The sequence below is a fragment of the Nematolebias whitei genome, chromosome 6 (genome assembly GCF_014905685.2).
Source record: "Nematolebias whitei isolate Nwh7 chromosome 6, NemWhi1, whole genome shotgun sequence".
NCBI lineage: Eukaryota > Metazoa > Chordata > Actinopteri > Cyprinodontiformes > Rivulidae > Nematolebias > Nematolebias whitei.
In genome coordinates this window covers 6,156,883-6,173,188 of record NC_056503.1, presented here as the reverse complement: position 1 = coordinate 6,173,188, position 16,306 = coordinate 6,156,883, and the positions used below count along the sequence as shown (strand labels likewise).

General features: G+C 39.1%; 1 protein-coding gene across 1 annotated transcript in view; it reads right to left on the bottom strand.

Annotated features, from left to right (window-relative positions):
- The window catches only part of LOC119411497 (chloride channel protein 2), a 479,672-nt gene that overhangs the window by 22,769 nt on the left and 440,597 nt on the right, over window positions 1-16,306 (bottom strand). The window contains exons 28-30 of the mRNA XM_037678447.1: window positions 14,807-14,877; window positions 14,284-14,358; window positions 2,553-2,588 (exon numbers count right to left, since the gene is read on the bottom strand). Coding sequence (XP_037534375.1) covers window positions 2,553-2,588; window positions 14,284-14,358; window positions 14,807-14,877 — 182 coding nt within the window. The remainder of the gene's footprint in view (window positions 1-2,552; window positions 2,589-14,283; window positions 14,359-14,806; window positions 14,878-16,306) is intronic.

The window sequence follows — 16,306 nt, the reverse complement described above, 5'->3', positions numbered from 1 at the left end:
ACAGTCTGTGGTACAGAATACGGTCAATAGCCTTGTCCTGCTCCAAATTTTTCAGGCAATCTATTAACTTCTTCTTGTAACCACTTCCTGGATCTCTTTTCAGAGGTTCATAAGTGGTTAAGTCACTAAGGAGTGTCATAACTTTCTCATGATAGTCTTTCTGGTTCAAAATCACTGTGCACCTTCCTTTGTCTGCTGGGAGAATGATGATGTTTTTGTCCTTGCTAAGAGTGGTGAGTGCATCCCTCTCCTCTCTACTGATGTTGGAAGGTGGTGGTTTGGCATTGCTGAGGCAGGATGAAACTTTGATTCTGAGCTGTTCTGCTTCACCCTCTTTCATTTTTTTGTTGCGGATGGCTGATTCTGTGGCTGTGATCATCTCCACCAGAGGAATTCTACTTGGTGCAACTGCAAAGTTCAGTCCCCTGGCAAGAATCTCGGTCTCTGGCTGGGTGAGCTGTCTGTCAAGATAAATTCTTCACCCACTTTTCTGTCTCCCTGGCATGTAATTGACTACTGGAGTGTTGTCGTACACTGAATGTGTTGTTATTGGAATAGTGATGGTGTTGATGAGTTATTAGTAAGTTAAACTTGTTTTGTTGTCGAGTCTTGGACTTGACATGCTGTGCTAAGCGTGCCTGATCTGTACAGTCCAACACTTGCTGAAGTGTGGTCTGATCCAGACACATTGTTAGTTAGCAGAAAGAAGTTAATTAGGCTGAAAGTAGCAGAAATTACCATGAAAAACTTGAATTTATATGAAAACACCTAAAATTAGCTAAAAACATCTGAAGAGGTAGAATAAGCTTAAATTAGTACAAGAAAGTAGAAAGAACATGTTTGCCCATTTAGACTGAAAGAAGCAGAAATGTGCCAAAAAAGTAGAAATCATCTGAAAAAAGATGAAATTAGCAAAAAACTGCTGAAAAGTAGCTAAAAAAGGCAAAAAGAAGCTTAAGTTACAAGAGCACATTTTTGTTGAACTAGGCTGAAAAAAGTTTAAATGAGTGCAAAAAAATGTGGAATTAGCTGAAAAGGCTTAAATTAGCATAAACACAGCTATACAGTAGCTGAAACAGTAGAAAAGCTGAAACTTCCAGAAATAAGCTGAAAGGACCATAAGCTGAAATTAGCAGAAAGAAGTTAAAAGAAGTACAAAAATGTTGTAGTTTGCAGAAAAAATCTGAAAGGAGCACAACTCAGTTGAAAAAACAGCTGAACGTAGCTGAAAAAAGTTTAAATTAGCACAAGGAAGCTGAAAGAAGCTGAACCAGAACAAAATGTGAAAGGAACAGTAAAAGGTTATAAACATATCTAAATTCATTTTCTATGAGAACAAAAATGGGTACATATTTTAAAAAGCTAAAGTTGCACCAATAGCAGTCATGCAAGTCATAGCAGGATTGTCCTGAAAGATCGAGATGAATGTTTTGATTCATGATTTGTTGAAATAGTTTGAAAACTTCGAGACGAGGATCGCGTTGAAAAACGTATGGAAGAAAAATGGATCACAACAGCGTGAAAGCTTCATAAACATTCAGACGATGTGTTTGTGTTTTTGTCCTGTGCTAGCATCACTTATTCACCCCCATGGAATTATACACCATCTTACATGGTCTTTAAATGTCAGCTCACACTGATGCTATCATTTATTACAAGACAACAGTGAGTACATTAAAAAATTCTAGTCTAGAAGAACTGTTCTCAAGCCATAGTTCATCTCTCAGTAACATCAAAACAGTTTTCTTTTACTTTTTCTACTCTAACTCAGCATTTTTAAATATTGCATCATGTTTTTTGTTCATTACACTCCACTGCTCTCCACAACTTTAAATAACACACCATTAAAAGTTCACCAGCTGTCCTGGACGTAACCATCAGAGGAGTTGCGTGAAGCTTCAACATTGCTCTGACAACCAACAATATTCTAAAACAAGAAAAGGCTCAGAAATAACTGAAGCCTTTTTTCCTTCTTAAACTTTGTTCACACTTGGCACTATGATCTGTTATTAGCTATCGGACTGCATTCTGATTTCAGGTCTGGATGGCCTCAGTGCACAATAAAAACATACTCAGACCACTTTAGGAGCCGTGATGCTGCACCTCCTCGTGAACATACGTGACTCCATGCAGGCAGTAAAGATATGACTTGGACAATTTGGGGTAAAATAAAAAAGACAAATAAAAATACATTTGCTCAGCTGCCAGCTAAATAAGATAATTGGTTATTCTGGGAAATACTCACAAAAAAGTTTTTTTTATTGCCAGGAGTGAAAACTCAGTCAAAATGACAGATATTTACTGCCATGTCTGAACAGGACCGTAAAGCATTCTCAAGATTGAAGCTGATTACAAGTTGTTTTTAATGAAAAATTCCACTTCACTCAGTTTATGACAGTAGCCTTCAAACTTTAACTAAGATTAAAAACCTTAGATTCTCATTATATAATCTCTGATGATTAAACCAGTCTTAAAGGAGCCTGTTTTAATTGGCTAAACGGTTTGTGCTCTCACTGGTTGTAAAGTCAGAGTGTGGCGTTTGTATCCCTTACCTCTCTGAGGGTCATGTCGTCTTCCACATCATCCTCCTGTAGATAAGAAATGATAAAAGAACAGTTGGTTCATAAAAGTATTCAGTGTGTATGCTACAACACACACAACAAACATACACTGTAAACAAATGGCACACAAACACTTCCACTCACATGGTTAATATCTTAAACATTTGTAATTTTCTACTGTAGGTCTGCGCCCAGAAGGCGAAGCAACACTTAACTGCCATGCATGACATCATGAGTGTAACACTGTGCCACTGTCTGGAGGCAGATGGACAGAAAAGAGATGAGCGAACGCAGTACATTTAATGAGTGTGGGGGATGTGAAGTATGACACGTCAGAGCAGATGATCATCATTGAAGGTCTGAGCTCACAACTTGTAACTTGACAGGCTGATGCTGTTGGACAAGCTGAACTCGAACTAGCAACTTCATGTTTTACTGCAGTATTCTCTGTGAGGCTCAGCTGAGTGAAGAATGTTACTGCAGGGTGTGCACGAGTGCCAAGCTGTCACATTTAGGCATGCACTCGAGTACAGGTATTTACTTTTACAGGACTGAGTACTGTGTGTGTGTGTGATAAAGAGAAACAGGGTGAGGGTGTCCCAGAGGATGATGGGAGCTTTAAGCTCATTATTCCTCATTGCGTTATGACCGACCTGTTGGTAACCCTAGCAACTGTCGCCATGGGACAGCAAGAGATGCCCTGCTGTAGCAATATGCAAGCAAAGGCCAGGTGTGCCTGGAGTTTCTGAGACTAAACAAACAAGCTCAAACACCTTTGAGTGATTTATCTCTGCCGTCTCTGGGATCGTTCCGCCCGCCGCACAACACAAGGGCACCCTGATGACACCCCGCTGTTCCAGGGGGGAAACACAGTAGCATGGAAGAAGATGGTGATATTTGGTATGAGTGGTAGAAATGTGTTTGCAGATAGTAAACAAGCAGTATGTCGACGTCCCCCGTTGCTGAGGGATTTGAATTGTGAATCTTTGTAGTTTTCAAGATGAGTGTTTTTCTGGACTGGGAGTAGAACAGAGAACGCAGGTAAACCTTAATGGTGCAAGATATTCAAGTGGATAGCAGTTATTCTGTAGAGAAGACCAGTTGGAGAATTGTCTGAGGCAGCACAGAATGACAGCTCCTGGTGAGCTGGGGGAGCAAATTTATCCACACCAGCAGTGGCGTAACCAGGGGGTAGCCAATGGTGGCCTTGGCCACAATAGATCACTCTTCACAACCTCAAGAGCCACCTCAATCATTTAAGGAAACTATACTTAAAAGCAATATAAAAACTAGAAAGCATAGTTTACTCAAATGACAGGGGTCTTCGGTTTACATATATTTATGGCGATGACCATCTTGGATTTTGACAAGGACGCCCAGTTTTGAAAGAAAACTTTCTTATGCCTAGATGCAGCCACACACCAAAGTACAAGTTGGCACCTCAACTATTTTTCAAGTTATTATGCGTAGAACATGCGCGGACAGATAGAAGGTATTTCCAATTACCCGTCTTTGCTCCATAAAGGGGGACAAAAACACATAGATGGGATTGAGAAGGCAACAGAAGTACATTTAGAACGTTTAGCTGTTTTACTGACAGAGAAAACATCTGTGCTTCTGATTACAGTAACATCAGAAAGTCTGTGGGTGGGTGGCAGACTTGACTTGCACAAAAAATTTAACTACATAAAACATTTTGATTTGAATAACTGTGTGTAGGTAGAGGCACAGAAAACAGTGAGACAGACTATTTGTCTACAGCAGTCACACAATTGGTGAACACCCCTTTGGTGAGTAAATTTGCAAGGTGGTGTTCAACTCAACCAACCAACCAAGAAACCAAGCAACCAACAATCCAACCATCCATCTTCCGCTTGCTCTGCAGTCAGGTTGCTGGGGCAGCAGCTTGATCAGGGAGGCCCAGATCTCTCTTTCCACAGCCAACTCTTCCAGCTCTTCTGGGAGGACTCCAAAACATTCCCAGACCAGCTGAGAGACATAGTCTCTCCAACGTGTCCAAAACCTTCTTAGGGAGGAATCCAAGGGGCATCTTTACCAGGTGTCTGAACCACCTCAACTGGCTACTCTCGATGTGAAGGAGCAGCAGCTCTACTCTGAGTCTCTTCCGAATAACTGAATTTCTCACCCTAACTCTAATGATGAGTCCAGCCACCCTGCAGAGAGAAGTGATTTTGGCTACCTGTTTCTGCAGTCTAATTTTTTTGGTCAATACCCAAAGTTTGTGACCACAGGTGAGGGTAGGAACGTAGACCAACCGGTAAACACGCCAAGTCACCTCACCTCAAGTCCCATCATCTTGTCACTTTTGAATCTTGTAAGATCTCACAGCACAAGCTCTATTTTCACCCCCAATGCACCACATAAAATAAGAGGACTTCGTACATGCATGATGCTACAGCCATGGATATCTCATCTATGTTAGATTCTTTCCATGACCTTGTCACAATCATAGTCATAGCCAAAGCAGGAGCCAGTTCTGTTTCTAATTCTTGACAACCAGGCCACCTTGGGGTGTGCAAGTCCTTGAGTCGTATATATGTTGCCACAGCTGCCACCACACTCCACCCAAGTCTCCTATATGATGCCACCAGAATGACCTTGCTCAGGAAGTTTTGTGCCAGCTTAAAATCATTCTGGACTGCTGTATCATATGTAAAAGAGAGATTCCAAATATATATTTGAAGACCCCACAAAGACTATGACTAATTCATATCAATAGTTTTTCATGCTGCAACAAGATTTGAAACACAGTCAAACAAATATATATTTAAGTATTCCACTGGGCTGCAGCTTTTACAGACTAGTTTGCAACTCAAATTTGTAAGAACGCTTGTAAACTTTCAGGTAGAATCTTATTAAGTTTTGGGTGTTTGACACCAATAAGCTGTGTGGCAACATTTTGCATAGTAAGTTTTTGAAAATTACAGCTATAATTCTATCTGCATGTCTTGTAGAATTATAGTTTGAGTTGTGCACATTGTTTTGTTTCCCACATCCGCCCACAATACACATTACCCACATTGGTCAGTTTTGTAAGCCCCTTGGCACTACCACCATGTTTATGATTAAACTACTGGAGTACACTTTGAAGATAGAAGTGGACACTGAAGGGTGTAGCCTCAGATGTTTTCTGTCAGAGGAAAGCTCCCATGCAGGTGTCAAAAAACAGCTATGGTGCTCTTGAGATGAGTTGGAGACACCTGCGACAGCTCTGCGACTATTATGAGAGAAAACTTGTCGAACAAATTTTTAGAATGTGTTTAAAAAAAAGACCCCCAACCCCCACAGGACATAAATGAACACATCTGCAACTAAGGAAACTGAGAACACCAACAACTGTTTTGAGACATTTTGAAGACTCTTCAAATTGTTCCTTTTTGTCAACTACCGGTAGTTTCCAACAGTTGACAGGTGTAGTTCAGTGAGATATTGCCTTTGATAACTACCACTCTCTCTATAACAAGCGGTATGTCGATGCCCCCTGTCGCAGAGAGATTTGAATAGTGAATCTTTAGTTTTCAAGATGATTGTTCTGGACTGGAGTTGAACTGGGAATGCAAGTAAACTTTAATGTTGTTGCTGCAAGATATACAAGTTTGTAGGAGATACACTGTGCATAAGAACAGAGGTTGTTTTTTGCTGTTCTTGTCTGAGGCAGCGCAGACTGACTGATCCTGGCAAGTGGAAGGAGCAGTTTTATCCACCACCAGGTGAAATGGCTTTAGCCTATAGATCAATCTTAGGTCACCACACTGGCTACCTCAATCATTTGATGAAACTATAGGCTCATTCATGACCGTTCTGTGAAATGGTCGCACAGAGCAGTCCGTCTTTAAGGTTCCTTGAGCCGTTCATCAGTTACAGATGAAGCAGATTAACTCCCACTAAAATGTAAAGTTTGTTTTAGAAATGAAATGAAGCGGGCAGTGCAGAACAAAAAGAAGGGTGGAGGAGAACTCGGATGGGCTGAAGCCAAGAGCAATGCATTAAATGTTTGTCGGACATCTCCCTTCTGTCACTTACTAAACTTAATTAATTAACTCACTACAGCAATTCTCTTTGTGGTCATTTATTTTTTTATTTTTACCAATTACAACGTTGCTGTGCGTTGTCGTTAATTTTACCTCAGTAATAAATCTGTTTGTTGTTGCTTGATCCTGTGAGTAGGCGCTCGCACATATTATCTTCCTTCAACTGTTTTCCATAGACATAAGGTGGTGGCCATCTTGAATTTTGATGTGGCAGCCCATTTTTTGATATCGATCTTTCTTCCACATAGATGTAACCACACACCAAAATAGATGCCATTAACTTATTTTTTTTTTATTATCCAGCTCACAAGATGAACAGACTGCAGGGTATTTCAAAGTCACCACTTTGTGTGGAGAAAACTCATACTTTGGTTGGGCTGAATACTTTGATATCGTCATTTACTGCATTCAAGTGACATCTGGTCCAAGAAGTCTAACATCAATTATTTTCTGTGTGCTGACATAATGAAAACAAATGTTAAGAGTTTAAAACAGCAGATAGAGAGAAGCATTTATAATGGAACTTCCTGAGGTTTGTGCAGCTGGAAAGCAAAATAAACTGAGTCGAGCATGATCAGGCTCAACAGTTGGAGGCTCCAGATGTCACAGGGACTTGGCTCATTATCGCTCTGCTTCCCCAACTCATTCCCCATTATAGTGTTGGATAAACATGTCAACAAAAGTTGTAAAATCCTGCTTCATCCAACTCTAGATATTTATATGAAGTTACTTTGTCAGTTATTTTTATCATTATGTTGTTGCGGCAAACCTTATCTTTAAAATAAATTAAGCAACAATGTTTATGCTTTGATGCTCTGTCAATAAATCCATTTGAGTTTGTATTTTCAAGTAACTGTTTTTGAAGATAAGTGCAAATATGAATGTTTATTAAAAAAGACAAGTTCCACACAGTTTACTGACCTTTGTGTTCTTCTTGTCCGTTTATAAACTGTTTTTATGCAATAGAGGTTAAACAGCAAAACGAGGTATGATTTATGTACAAAAATTAAGTGAGAACTCATTACATGTAAGAAAACATAATTTTAGATGCAAAAGGAGCATGTTCCTTCACAACCACATCAATGCAGCGTTTCACACAGAAAAGGAGCACAAATGTTAAAAAATTCAGAGAAAGTAAAAAGAGGAAAAAATAAATTAAGTGGGACACCTGAAAAAATAAAAATAAATAGCCCAGAAGCTATTATAAATAAAGCATGGCCAGGATGCAAAAGTGAGAGGAAAACAAAAAAGGAGGAACTGGGAATCATTTCTAGACAACAGGCTGCTGAAGTTGTTTAACCTGCATCAATATTTCACTGCCTGGATGGAACTGGGGTGGGGGTGTGGGGTGTGTGTCACAGACCACAGATGGCGATACAGACAGTCAGATGAATTGTAGAGTTGCCGTATTTTTCGTCCTATAAGTTGTGTTTTTGTGCATAATTTGCATGCCCTGCGACTTATATGCCAAAACGATGTATTTATGTTTTTCCCCATATTTATAAACCAATTTTTGGCTGAAATATTACTATTTTCATTCATTCTGACTAAAAATGCTGAACACTACCATTTTCAGCCACTAGATGGCACTCAAGTAGTATAGCATGCCATTGTGTCATGTAATAGGTAAAAGTGGCTATTAATGACACAATCAGCTTGCCATAGAATGACACCTTCGTCCAGCTCGCCTGGAGCAACTGTCAAATCAGCTTCATCTCGCTGCGCTGTCCTGGCAAAATGCAGCTAATTTGACCATTAAAGTGCATTTATTAAGTAAAAGTTCAACTGAGACACACCTTCACTATAAAGTTGAGCAAACAAATAATTGTTTTAGGTGCTTATCTTGTTAAATGTCAAAGAAATGCACAGCATTCCTCCTTCCTGATTTCCTCCCTCTGCACACTCCTGGAGCACCGAGGCAGCAAATACTTCTGAAATGCAGCTGATTTGACAATCTTTTTATTAAGAAAAAGTTCAAATGAGATACACCTTTACTAAAAGTCGAGCAAACAAACAATTGTTTTTAGGTGTTTAACTTGTTAAATTTCGAAAAAATGTACAGCAACACGTCTCTCTGCGCGCACCTTTCCGTGAATTGTGTTTTGAAATGCAACTGATTTGAACGTTAAAGTGCATTTATTAAGCAAAAGATAGACTGAGACACACCTTTACTATAATTTCAAGCAAACAAATAATTGTAAGTGTTAATCTTGTTAAAGTCCTCCCATGCATGCTCCGCCATTTGGCAGCCAATAGATTTCTGACAACACCAGCCCACACTTCCAGGTTGTCAGCGGTAACGTGTAACAAACACGATACGTCAGCGGTGATGCATAATAGATGCGACGTATACGGCGAAGCAACATATTTATGTTTTTGTCCACTTTATTAGACATATTTGGACTGATGTGACTTATAGAGCGGTGCAATGTGTATGGTGGCAAGTGTGGTACATAGATGCATAACACAGAGCATCTAAAGAAAAGAATGACAGAGGAATCGTTATAGAGGAGCTGTCAACGTGTAAACAGAGTGGTATCAAGTAGATCTTTCCTCTGTTGCAGGGTTTAATTAACAGACTACTGAGGACGCATGATGGGCTCAAATATTTCAAATGTCCATTTTCACTTTGAACACTAGTGATTGGCAGTATGGTGGTACGGTGGCTAAGTTGGTAGAGCTGTCGCCTCTCCGCGAGAAGGTTGCCGAATCAAATCCTGGCCCGGGACCTTTCTATGTGGAGTTTACATATTCTCTCTGTGCTACATGGATTGTCTCCGGGTACTCCGGTTTCCTCCCACAGACCAAAAACATGCATGTTCACCATGCAACCGTGGAAGCAAGCTGTGATCAAACAAATACGAAGTCAAAGATTTTGGGATTACTTTCATTTTAAAACACTTAGTTGCTCGTAACTTTGATCAGATCTGTGCATCCAGCACCGGGCTAACGTTAGGAGCTACAGGCAGCTTTAACAGCTCTGAGAACAGACGTGGTCAGCTGCAAACAGAACACCCTTATTATTTCACAGCATACTATAATTTAGAAAGTTAGAAGCTGCAGGATAATGGCTTGATTCGGAGCGGTTGTACACACGAATGCACACACGCACGCACAATAATTAGATTTTTATGTCTTTAGTCTTGGTTGATCTTAATAATTATACCAACGTCCATATTTCCAGTTCAAAGCCAATAAGAAGTTGTTTTAAGTAATACAGAAGTTAACAATTGTTTTTTAAATTTAATTTACATAAATGGTCACAGTGTGATTTGTTTTTAGAGCCAGAAAATTATTTTACCATAACTTTTTAACTGTACTTTGTAATTTTGATTATGACAAATGTTTTCTGAGCAATAAATCACAACGTGTCCGACAGCCGCTCAGCAGGTGTCCGTCAGCAGTCCGAGCCGGCAGCTGGAGGAAAGTTTCAACGTTTGCTGCTGGAAATTAATGAGCTGGTCTGCACACAACCCAGCTGTGTTACAGGTGTTCAGGTTGAGAATTGAACTGTATATTTTTTATTGTTTAAAATCCTAAAAGAAGTTACACTAGCTAAAACGAAGATAAAAATATCAGCATTATACAAAAAACTACCCATGTACTATAATAGATGATGGTCAATACATTTGTCAAATCACCTGAACCCCCTTAACTCACTAACCAACCTGGAGAAAACATTTGTAAATGTAAATAACTACTGTTTACTGTAAAGACATACTTTTATGTCTGCATAGCTGTTTACCATTCTGCTCAGTGAAAAACAGTAGAGCCCACTCATCACTTCCAAACATCCACTAGTGTAATTCAGCATCATCTGTAATGACCACAGGATGTGCTTCACGGGGGTGCACGTCAATCATTGGACTTCATTAAATCATAACCAGCAGAGGCAGATGAGTAAGACTGACAGCTGTCAGTCAATTAAGAATGAAAACAGTACATTATGTAAATAAGCCTTTCTCTAATCTGCCTCCTTAAGTTAAAGTAACATTTAAATTAGATTTAGAATTTGAAAGATATGTTCTAAATACATGTGGCCGGAGTAGAACTGGACACCCTGAAAACTGGCTGATCAGAGCATGCTGTCCTGACTTCAGTCCATCATTAGTATTGCTTATCACTCCTTTCACAGCGTTGTGGTTGGACAGAAGTGATCAGCAGACAATGTGCCACTGAACACTTCCAAGAATCCTTCACACAACATTAGACCAACTTGTCCGTCACCCACCACAATGTGGACTGTTGTTAGGCTCGAGCACAAGGAAACACTTTGGATTAGGTGCAATAGTTGTGTGAATACTTATGAAGCATTCAAAGGACAATCTTGCTATGACTTTTGGTATTGGTGCAAATTTAGTTTTTTGAAATATTTAGCCTTTTCTGCCATTTTTTCGTCATAGAAAATGAATTGAGCTCATTTTACATCCTTCAAATCTTTAGATGTGTTTACAACCTTTTACTGCTCCTTTCACATTTTGTTTTGCTTCAGCTTTTTTCAGCCTCCTTGTGCAAATTTAAACTTTTTTCAGCTACTTTCAGCTATTTTAAAGCTGTTTTGTGCTCCTTTCAGATTCTTTCTATCTACAACATTCTTGTGCTTCTTAAAACTTCTTTCTGCTCCTTTCAGCTTATTTCTGCAAGTTTCAGCTTTTATGCTATTTCAGCTACTATATAGCTGTTTTTATGCTAATTTAAGCCTTTTCAACTAATTCCACATTTTTGCACTCATTTCAACTTTTTTTCAGCCTAATTCAGCAAAAATGGACTCTCTCCACTTCTGTTAATTTAAGTTTCTTTGCCTTTTTAGCTACTTTTCAGCAGTTTTTTTTTGTTGGTATTTTTAACTTTTTTCAGATAATTTCCAACTTTTATTTTGCTCATTTCTTCTTGCTTCAGCCTAAATGGGCAAACATGTTCTTTCTGCTTTCTTCTGCTAATTCTTCTGCTTGTTACATTTTTCATCTACCTTTTTAGCTAATTTTAGCTGTTTTCAGATAAATACAAGTTTTTCATGCTACTTTCAGCCTAATTACCTTTGTTCTGCTAATTTCAACATGTTATGCTCCTTTCAGCTTTTTTCAGTTAGTTTCAGTCTTTTGTACTATTTCAGCTACTATTAAGCTGTTTTATGCAAACTTTAGCTTTTTCTGTCAATTCGACATTTTTTTAGCTCATTTCAGCTCTTTCCACTTCCTTCTCGTAGGCTAAGCTTCTTTCTGCCTTTTCGGCTACTTTTTAGATGTGTTTTTGCTAATTTGAGTTTGTTAAGCTGATTTCTTAGTTTTTGTGCTTATTTCTGCTAATTTAAACCTAATTCAGTAAATATGTGTTCTTTCTGATTTCTTCTGCTAATTTAGGCTTGTTCTTTCGTTTCAGCTACATTTCAGCATGTTTTTAGCTAATTTCAGCTGTTATTCTGCAAGTTCTTCTGCAATAAGCATTGCATTTTTGCATTAAATGCAGTTTCTCTAGTTATTATTGGTGCAGTCCACTTTTTCAGGTCATTTATTACTATATTTAAGTCACAGATTTTGCAAAACTCTGCGAGCTTCCTTGGACTTGAGATTTTTAAACAACAATTGAACTGACACATTTAGCTATGTGCATCATTCTCAGGAGATATACTGAAAACCATTTCTATAAAGTGTTTTAATACTGGACTGAAAGTGGGTTGGTTTTTTGAAGAATAAATGTGCTCACCGCAGCGAAACCCTTCAGGCCAGGTGGTGGCACCTAGTGAACAAAATATGTGATGAGTAGAAAACATTTGCACAAATGTAAATGCATTCAGACAGAATGCAGATCACGTGATACTTAAGTTTTAGTTCTTTAGACAAAGTCTGATTGTCATGCAGACCTGAGTATTCTGGTGTGGTGAAATCATTTGTCGTGATTAAGAGGAGTGGCTCTTAATTTCATTGTACTGCGTATAATGACAATAAAGGCATTCTGATTCTGATCTGATTCATAATTAGATGCCGATTTCACTTGGTGACATGCAGTGTTTCTTGAGTGGTTAAACAACATGCAGCATTCTAGTTTGTAAGAATATTTTCTAGCATCATCATTGCAGCTTAGTCAGTGCAGTTGGTGGAACACTAATGTTCAAATATGTGGATGAGCCTAACGAAGACATGTGACGTCCATGTCCTGATTTTCTACTTGGGAAGATATATTTTATTTATTTATTCGACTCCATCTTTGTTTCTGTCCAAATTTAAAAACATTGAGTTGAAATGACAAATGATGGTTGACAGCATGCTTGATATAACAATGTGAGGAAAGCAGAAAACTTGACCACAACTTTACCACATCTTATTTAGGATATTTTGGCACAATAGTGTCATAATGAGTGAAACGTCTTTCCGTATCCTGGGAAAACCCATAGACTGCCAGCTACATTGGTCTATGGCACAAAACATGATCACAATAAACGGCTCTAATAATGTTCAATAATTTATTTTTCCACAATCATTTCCCTTTATTTACTTTGATGTTTAATAACCAACTATATATATGTAGGAGATTATATCTTTGACGTTTTACGAAGGGACAATTCATGAGACATATTTTATGAAACTAAAAATGTTTAGAAGGAGGTTGGAGCAGGACGACTCTGTAAAACCTGCCCAATGCAATGTAGCATTTTGGTTGGGGCAGCTCTGGCTGAGTGGTTAGAGCAGTTTTCCTCCAATGGGAGAGTTGGAGGTTTGATTCCACCAGCAATCACAAGTTGAAGTGTCCCTGGGCAATACACTGAACCCCTTGTTGCCTCTGATGTGTGTCCCATTAGTGTATAAATGTGATAAAGCACTGATTAATCTTTGTAGATGTCACAGATTGTGTTGTAAAGAGCTTTGAGTATCTTGATAAGATATAAATGTGCTATATAAGTACAGTCCATTTCCCATTTACCATAGAATTTGTTAATTCTGGCACATTTACAGTAAAGTTAAGGATTAATGTCCTTCTTTCAAAAACTACACAAAACAAGTAGTAAGATTTATCCCACATACAGTTATTTCACTTTTTACTTTACCACTCAAATTGTTCAGGTTTAAGAATTAGAAATACTGGTTGTTATGGTTAGTAATATACATGGCTTGATGTGTGATGTCTATGCTCTGAACATGTAAACACACTGTTCTATTTTTAATAAAACAAAGATCAGAAGTTTAAGGAACATGCCGTGAAAGGTATTGTAAAGAACAGCTACATGAAATTTGGGCGTAACCTGACCCAGATGTCTTACACAGGTAAACTTTGTAATGTAAATGAAAATATTAACGGGATTATACCTAAACTAAAATACTGTTGATTTAGGCAATACTGGTATTTTAGTGGTCAAGTATTCTGTATACCTTCTCATGGCCAAAAGACTAATGGAAACTGGTTAAAATGAATGAATCTAAGCCAAGTCTATAATGGCAGAAATCAAAGACAATGAGAAGACGGTGGTCAGGTTACAGGTTGGATAAGAAAAAGATGATCAAAGTGCTGCTGGCATGATGGCACAGTGTTGGCTGCGCTTAGCTCACATTACAGTCCATCGGCAATTGGGATTAGCCCTGTAATGGAATGGCTGTGTGACAACGGGTCAGTTTTTTGATAGACCCATTGCAGAGCAGATTCCAGGCTTGTGGGTAGCCCAGAACGGTGGCTCTTACCACAACAGATATCCGGACTCGTTTAGATGATCTCCTGAGCCCAGGAGACACTGGGCTCTCCAAATTGTTGTTTTTCTTTCAGAGTGACCAGAGACAAACACATATTAAAAACCTTGGCATCCGTTTGAATTTGCAAACATAGAAATATAGAAATATGCTTCATCAATGTCAGTTTGAAATGACTGAACTTGACAACACTGCTGCAAAAATATTTCAATGAAATGAGTGTTTAGCAGGTTGATTAGGAATAAAGGCCTTTTTCCTAAAAAGGTTGAAAGACATGAGAGACAAAGTAGAGGTTTTATATTGAGGCTGCTCGTGATTCTGTGCAGCGTGTTCTGTTTTTGTGTGCCTGTTTGAGTGGGAGGTACTGTACTGTAGAGTGTGAAGGATTGTATGTGAGAGATAGGACTATGTGGGTGTGCAAAAGGTGTGAATGACAGAATGTGAGTCACAAGATTGTGTACAGTACGTGTGACGGTGCTCTTGTAGTTGTCAATATTTGAGGATGTGGTGCTCTCACCTCAAGGGCTTCTGCGTCTGGACTGCTGCAAAACAGGTTCTTTAGTGCAATGTTTGAACGATCATGTGGATCTGTAAGACAGCATCAGAAAGCCTGTTCAAAAAAGTCTGGCTCAGTTTGAGCAGTATGCAAACTCAACTGAAAGGAAGTTTCAATTTATGCAATTTTTTTCTACAAGGACAGGGATTTATCTAATAAATCACATACATCAAGCATTTTCATTTTCTTTACATTCCTTCCATAGCTTTAGGCTTCTTCCAGTTATGCCATCCCATTGTCTATTGTAGTGCTACTTATTTAATTGTTAGCAAAGTAGGGTTTTTGTTATTTTCTTAAAACTATATTTATTTGCGCTACACTTTAATGTAAACATAGTATCTAAATTGAGCAATACACTGATAACTGTAAATGAGTCCCCAATCTGTCAATCCATTTCCTGCTCCATCCATTTACCAATTGTGCTTGAGGCAATTGGTCATATACAACATAAAGGAAGTGTTGTGCTTTTTCCATTTGAGAACAATGGATTTAGACTTAGCAGAGTTGACTTATATTCCATATCCTGATGATCATACAAGAAAACCTGGACACACTGCAGTATGCCTATTGGTGCAACAGGTTGACTTCAGGTGCTATAGTCTCTGCCCTCTACTACTCTCTTTCCCACCTGGTGAACAAATGGTGCTTTGCCACAGTCTCAACTCTCATCAGTTCCGCACCAGTTAAGGACCTGCTCCTGCTCACTGCTGATACCCACTGCTATTCAGCCTAGTTTATGGGACCATCTTGTTTGTGGTTCCAAGCAAACTGTTCAGAGGGGCCGATTTTGATGTAAGCAGACAGCAGCCATTGATTGGCCAGTGGATGACACACCCAGTAATACTGCAACTTACATGTGAATCTCCATTTCCTCTCAAATGATGTTGCTGGACGGCGCCACAAGAAATGAACACATTTACAGATATCGGAGATGATGGTGCAGCATGGCTACACCTGGATTTATAAACAGTGCTGGGATAAGCTAAAGAAATTAAAGTCTGATAGTAGGGCAATTAAGGATGAATTAATTAAGGACCACAATGGGCAGAGTGGCTCAAACACAATGACCAGTTACGATACCTCCCACTTTTCATTGACGATCCTGCCCACAGAGCAGGGAAACAAGTCACAGTGGAAATTCACCTACACCTGAGAAGAACTGATAAGACTAGAGCCGAGTGCAGTCACACTTATTAATGGCAAAACGGCTAAAGACTCCTACATCAGGATTCTCTTTTTGGACAGTTCTGCATTCAACATGGTCATCCCCCCTTAACTCACTTGGCCGGAAACCCACCCCCTGTGACTTGCTCCTAGACTTTCTGACTGGCAGGCCCCAGTCGGTCAGTATTGGCAATAAGACTTGAGCCAGGATCATTGCGAACACTGGAACCCCACAGGGATGTGTTCTCAGCCCCACCCTCTACATCCTGCTCACCCACGACTGTGCTGGTTCCCATG